General features: G+C 52.3%; 1 protein-coding gene across 3 annotated transcripts in view; it reads left to right on the top strand.

Annotated features, from left to right (window-relative positions):
• The window catches only part of LOC135818642 (F-actin-uncapping protein LRRC16A-like), a 40,299-nt gene that overhangs the window by 29,438 nt on the left and 3,684 nt on the right, over positions 1–7,177 (top strand). For all 3 annotated transcript variants that reach the window (XM_065332021.1, XM_065332019.1, XM_065332020.1), the window contains one exon: positions 6,689–6,790. In XM_065332021.1, coding sequence (XP_065188093.1) covers positions 6,689–6,790 — 102 coding nt within the window. The remainder of the gene's footprint in view (positions 1–6,688; positions 6,791–7,177) is intronic.

The following is a 7,177-nucleotide window of genomic DNA, read 5'->3' as shown; positions in this document are numbered from 1 at the left end:
ATATTGAAAGACTCAATAAGTGAAGGGAAGACGACAGAAACAACGGAGGCAAAGACTCTGCAACAACTGAGCTGGGCAACTGACACACGGATCTATATATGGTACGAGATTGCCAGTTACAGCTCCGAGCGCTAGCTAGCGAATGAAAGCAAGGGATCTGATGGTGTCAGCAATGCATAGTGCAATACATAGTAATACATAGTGATTTGTGTAGGGGGAAGTCCGTCTACTACACTGCTCCCCCCTCAAATAATTTTCCGTCCTCGGAAAACAAACAAGAACATAATACAGAATTAACGTAGACCTAAACGAGGCTCAAGCAGCAAAATACATCAGCAAGAAAAAGAAAATCATACACAAGCACACAATGGAAACAGAGTGGAGCAGAAAGGCAAGGCAAGTGCGAGTTTGGAACTCATTGTGGGAACACATAGTTGTTCCTGTAACGAACAGGAAGACCGGCGTTGCGGTGCAGATGGGCACGCGGACCAGGTGCTGGTGGTGCTGGCTGCAGAAAAACCGGCGGCGGAGGAGGAACAGGTTGGGGTGGGGCATCATCAGCATCAGGCCAGGAGAATAGCGGAACAGGCGGCGGACATGGAGAAGTAGGAGCCAGTGGCACTTCAGACAGCGGGACATCTGGGCCGGACTGAGAGACTGACGACTTGGCGTTTGAGCGGGCGTGTAGCTTGAGGCGGTTGAAATGTACACGCTTACTGGTGCTGGAGGGCTCGTTGATCAATTGAATGTCGTATGACGTTGGCGGCGACACATGGACAATCCGGTATGGTCCGGTCCACGGTGGCTGGAGTTTGCGACGCATTCCAGGTTCAAGGAGCCACACACTATCACCGACTTGGAATGCAGTGCCACGTTGACGAAGGTCGTAGTGGTCCTTCTGGCTGTGGTGCGCAGCATTATCATTACGACGGGCAGTATCGAAGCTATGGTGGAGGGACTTGGACAGTTGTGTTACATATTCGGCGGGCGACACAAACTCTGTCGGGGGTGACCCATAGACAAGGTCGATAGGCAGACGGAGTTGGCGACCAAACATAAGCTGAGCTGGGGTGAATTGGGTAGAAGAATGCTTGGCTGTACGGTATGCAAGCAGGACGGTTGAAACATACTGATCCCAGAAGGTGGGCAGATCCGCTACATACACTCGCAACGTTGAAACTATGGTGCGGTTGAGGCGTTCCACGAGCCCACCGCCCTGGGGATGATACGCGGTGGTCCGAGTCTTTCGGATATTCATGAGGCGACACAGTTCACTGAAGAGTTCAGACTCAAATTGTGTGCCCTGATCGGTGTGGAGTTGTTCTGGGGCACCAAACCGACAGATCCAGTTCCGAAAGAACACATCCGCAACGGCAGCAGCAGTCATAGTGGGTAGAGGGTACGCTTCAGGCCAACGTGAGAAGTAGTCACTACATACCAGTAGGTAACGGTTGCCATGGCGACTGGTAGGCAGTGGTCCAACGAGATCCATGGCTACGATCTCGTTAGGGAAGCCAGCTCGCATGGACTGCAATGGTGCTCGGCCAGTCGTAGCGCTCTTACGGGACATGCACTCTTGGCAATTAGCTACAAATGTGCGCAAATCAGCTGACATACCTGGCCAGAAGAAACGGCATTTGGCCTTGTCAATGGTCTTTGTAGCACCGAGATGACCACCACTAACATCGGCGTGCACTGCAGATAAGATATCAGCTTGGAAAGAGAACGGAACAGCTAATTGCAAAACAGAATCAGCCGATGGGTCTGTGCGATACAAAACACCTTCACGTAGGGAAAGCAAATGAATTTCAGAAGCATAGCGGCGAACAGCACGGCTAGAGGCAGTTAATGTGTGTGCAGGGGGAGAATTAAACACATCATGACTAGAATCATGCCAGCCTAACACAATGGACACATCAGGATCCTCTTTTTGCGCAGCAAGCAGCTCAGCAGCAGTAAAGCGCGGCAGCCAGGAGTCAGGTGCAGGTTTCGGTACAGTGGGTACAGGATCACAAGCAGGAGCAGGAGCTGCTGGTGCGGCTGGTGACGACTGGTCAGGCGGTGACTGACGGGTAGTGGCGGCAACAGACTCAGGAGGACGGCGAGACAGAGCATCGGCATTGCAATGTTGACGGCCAGGGCGATGAATAACCGTGAACTCGAGTTCAGCAAGTTGTTCTAACCAACGGGCACGACGACCGCGTGGTTCCTTGAGCGAATGGAGCCATTTGAGAGCAGCATGATCAGTGCGCACAACAAATGCTCGACCAACGAGGTAGTAGCGGAACACATCAGCGAAGTGAACAAATGCAAGGAGTTCCTTCTCTGTAGTGGAGTAGTTACGTTGGGCGGTGTTGAGAATAGCACTACCGTAGGAAATCACACACTCATGGCCATCTTGTACCTGAGAGAGCACACCGCCCATACCAAAATCACTGGCATCAACATCAAGGATGAAGGGAGCGGCGGCAGACGTGTAGTCAGGCTGAGCAAGCACAGGCGCAGATGAGAGGCGTTTTTTTAGTACACAGAAAGCAGCCTGACAAGCAGGACCCCAGGAAAACTTCGCATTTTTCTTAGTGAGTGCGGCCAGTGGGGCGGCAGCTTGCGCGAAGTGCGGAACAAATTTCCGGTAATACCCAGCGAGGCCGAGAAAACCACGCACTTCACGAACGGATGTCGGCGTACGCCAGTGAACAATATCGTGAACCTTCGAAGCTGAGGTGTGAAGACCATCGGCACTGATGTCCACACCAAGGAACTTAGTGCGGGGCTGCAGGAAAGCGCATTTCTCAAGCCGAAGCTTGAGATTGTACCGACGAAGACATGTGAAAACGGACCGGAGGCCATCCAAGCCAAGACTAACAGTGGCTGACCCAAGGCCAATGTCATAAAAAAACACACGGCAGACGGGATCAGGACTGGTAAGGAGATTATTTAGGATCGTTTGCATCAAGCGCTGAAATGTGGCAGGCCCATTGCAGCAACCCATAGGAAGAACCGTGAACTCGTACAACCCAAGGGGCGTCACGAAGGCTGTTTTAGCTTGATCTTGAGGGTGGATTGCGATTTGCCAGTAGCCACTAGCAAGGTCAAGTGTCGAGAATACCTTAGAGCCAGAGAACGCGTCTAGGGTATCGTCGACCCGAGGAAGAGGATAAGCATCAGCTGTGGTGATCTTGTTGAGCCGGCGATAGTCAACACAGAGACGCAGAGAGCCATCTTTCTTAGGCACGAGGACAACAGGCGAAGCCCACGGGCTCGCAGAGGGAGTAATGACACCTTTCTGCAGAAGGTCATTGATAATATTCTGGAGCTGCTCACGATGACGGAATGGAACACGGTAAGGTTGTTGTTTAACAGGCGAATGATCACCTGTGTCTATCTTATGTGGCGCAAGATCACAGTACCCATGGTCGTCTGGATGAAGAGCAAATACATCGTGGTACTGCAGGAGAAGGTCACGCAAGGTAGAACGGTCCGTTGGTGACAGGTGACAACAATTCTTTTCGATATACGCATCAATCTTCTCTACTGGTACAGGCGGCGGCATGAACGGCGAATCATCAACAGCAGCACAAGTGTCAGCACACTCAGGGACAGGTTCACATACAGCAATATGAGTATTTGCATGCAAGGTAATCTGGGTGGTACCACGGTTAACCACATTGATAACCAAGTTATCCGGGGACGTGACAGACGTTCCGACATCCAATGTCGGGTGTTTCTCTGAGAACGAATCAAGTGGCTCGATTAGATACGAAGTATCAGCAGCAGGAGAGCCAGCAGCACATACCGACGGGGCAACCGGAAGAATGACTTCGTGACAGGGCGGAACTGAAACAGACTGTGTGATGCACACACGGAACGAGGAAGCAACACGAGACACCGGAGATTCAACAGCATTGGCAGCAGCAGCAGGCTGAGCAGCAGCAGCAAGCACGGAGGCAGGGACGGCAGCAGGTACGGAGGCAGCGACGGCAGCAGGAACAGTCGGAGCACTCAGGTCGGGCACGACAGTCGTAACATGGGCTGGTGTGGGCGCGGCAGCAACAGCAGCAGAAAGCGAACGCACACGTGGAAGGGGTACAAGCGGCAATGTAACATCATCCAGGACCAACTGAGCCCGGGAGAAATCAAGCAGGACATTGTGCTGCTGGAGGAAGTCAGCACCGAGGATTACATCAGACGTGATATCAGCAGCAACGATAAAATTCTGAACAGCTACGAATGAGGGTGTACAAACAGAGAGGGACACGGTACCCGTAGTGGAGAGGGGACGGCCCGTCACACCAGACACAACAGGAGCAGCAGACACAGGGACAGAGGAGGTCGTGCACAGACTACGCCACAATGCAGTAGACACAAGTGAAACACTAGAACCAGTGTCAACAAGAGCATGGCATTTCGTATCTTGGAGACTAACCTCAACATAGACAGACGGAGAAACTGCAGAAGACGACTGAACATGAGTAACAGGACACACAGTCACAGGTGCAGACGTAGGGCAACGCACATCAACAGTACAATAACAGGGACGACATTCACAACCAGTACAAGTCGGCACAGTCGAGCTAGGAACACTAGTATCGAAGACTGGAGCTTGCCGAGCAGCACCAGTCAATAGCGGTTTCCCGACTGACGACTCCCACGCGTCGAGTGGGGACAATCACGACGGAAGTGGGACGGATCGCCACAAGTGAAGCACCCGCGATCACGCGCGCCATCGTAAAGTCCGCGGCCTGTGCCGTTGTACGGAGGCGGGTTACGATTCGAGCTGCCAGGAAATCGAGTTGGGCCCGACATGGGCGCGCTTCGAGGGAAGACGCTGTGACCACGGCCGCGTGGAGCTCGAGTGTCGTCACTATACGCCCGTGGCGACGGAGCGGAGGTTGCAGAGAAGACCTGTAGATCCGCTAGCTGGTCCGAAATTTTGCTCAACAACGATAGTACGAGCGGGTCGGTGGAGCTCGAAGTCGAACTAGGAGCTACGTGGGCCACGGTGGCACTGGACGTAGGAGTCGGATCCGCGAGTGGACCTACGGAATGTGCCTGAGGCATAGAGGCGGTCAGGGCAGCGCAGGCTGGTGTAGGAACCGGAAGACTGCGGCGATTCTCGACCTCTAAGATCGCTGCAACTTCGTACGCCCGTCGAACGGCGGCATCGAGGGCTGCAGGGCTGGATGTCCTGATGTGCAGGCGCAGGTCACTATTGACCTGGCCGTCAATAAATTGATTGAGCGTCAGGCGATCTAACAGCGGACCCTGTTGACCTGGAAAGGCGCGTGCCGCAAGGCGCTGAAGAGCTGCGGCGAACTCGGCCTGGGACTCAGTTGATCGTTTCAGGCGAGCTCGAAACTCGGCCTCAAGGAGGCGACTTTGGTGTGGCGGTTCGAACCGTAGCCCTAATTCGGTGCACATTTCTACATACGTATACTGCGGGTGCGCCGCCAGAATGGTCTGGTAAGTTGTAAAAGCACTCTCCTTGAAACAACAAGGTAAAAACTGCAGCCTTTCCGCATCCCGGTACCCATTTACCACGCACGCTGCGTCGAACCTGGCGATGAAGCAGTGCCAATCGTCTTGGCTGGCACCCCCAAACGTCGGCGGTACAACTACCGGCCGAGCAAGTGGTGCCTGTCGAGGAGCCGGAACCTGACCCGGAGCCAGAGCTGGTGCAGCGGGAGCAGCAGCGGCAGCGGCAGCAGCAGCTTGAGGATTCTGTGCCATTTTCGGTGTCGTGTATATAAGGATAACAAACAAACAAGTAGGCCTATAGGACTTCGCAAGCAACACGGGACGCGTTTGAGGACTAAGCCTACGCTATAGCAACAGTTCAAGTACGGCGAGCAGTGCAAGAAAAACTGGCAACGAAGAGCTAGCTTACTTAGGGGACAAGACTACGAATAGATCCAACAAAGTAAGCCTAGAAAATACTAGCACTACAAAAATGTAAATATTAAAATCGTAAATTGGCACGGAACAAAGTTACTCAGCTTGAGTTGAGACGAGTACGGCAACGGCAACGTTCACTGCACGGCGAAATAACGAGGCGTGGTCCGGAATACTGCGACTGACGAACGCAGAGCTAACACCGCTGCCACCAAATGTAATACGCGACCGAGTGACAAGGCAAAACTGGTTCAGTCTCTCCGGCAAAACACAGGTAGTATTCTCAGGGAACAATATTGCACGAGAAGACAAACGTAGGTGGCACAGAATTACTTATAGTATATTGAAAGACTCAATAAGTGAAGGGAAGACGACAGAAACAACGGAGGCAAAGACTCTGCAACAACTGAGCTGGGCAACTGACACACGGATCTATATATGGTACGAGATTGCCAGTTACAGCTCCGAGCGCTAGCTAGCGAATGAAAGCAAGGGATCTGATGGTGTCAGCAATGCATAGTGCAATACATAGTAATACATAGTGATTTGTGTAGGGGAAAGTCCGTCTACTACACTTACCTAGCATTGGCCGCGAAGGTGTGTAGTTCTGCATGCACATAGGGAATGCACTGGTAATCGGAATATGGTGAGCATGCAAAGTGCAAGAGTGCAAAGGAGAAATAGAATATCTCACATACACAACAACACTTCCTCTCAGTACGCTATGATACCAGAGTGCAGAGTAGAAAAACAATAACTTGCATACACAATACTGTACTTCCTCTGTGTGTGCTAGATGCAAGAACTGGTGACACGCAACCACTCTCCCAAGAGCCAGCCCGAGAAGAAGAAAGCTCGCCGTCAGAACATCATCACAACCAGTGTAGCCGCTGAAGAGGTAAGTCACTGGCCTTGCTCACTCCGACCCAGTGACCAGCACACTAGCTGAATATGAACCATAATTATGGAGCACTGGCGTTCCATCACTGTGCTTGGTGGGCGTATCCTCCATTTGATACCCATCTTCCATTTGATATAATATCCGGGGCCTGTTTCAGCACACACTCAGATCTTGCCAGGCTGCCGGGAAGCGTGTCCCGGTGGGGAACCGTGCATGTATTCGTACCATTACCGTGGCAAACTTCGAACGGGAAAGGAGCATGGAAAGCAGCCAATGGCATGGTCAGTGCACTTATTGAATGAATGTACAATCTCGACTTGGCTTTAAAAGCGCTCAGCAAGGAGCACTACATGCTTGTGTCTTATAATGCCTAGACTAAGCTTG

This window comes from Sycon ciliatum, chromosome 1, assembly GCF_964019385.1.
Source record: "Sycon ciliatum chromosome 1, ocSycCili1.1, whole genome shotgun sequence".
Classification (NCBI taxonomy): domain Eukaryota; kingdom Metazoa; phylum Porifera; class Calcarea; order Leucosolenida; family Sycettidae; genus Sycon; species Sycon ciliatum.
This window is presented reverse-complemented; position numbering and strand designations above follow the sequence as displayed.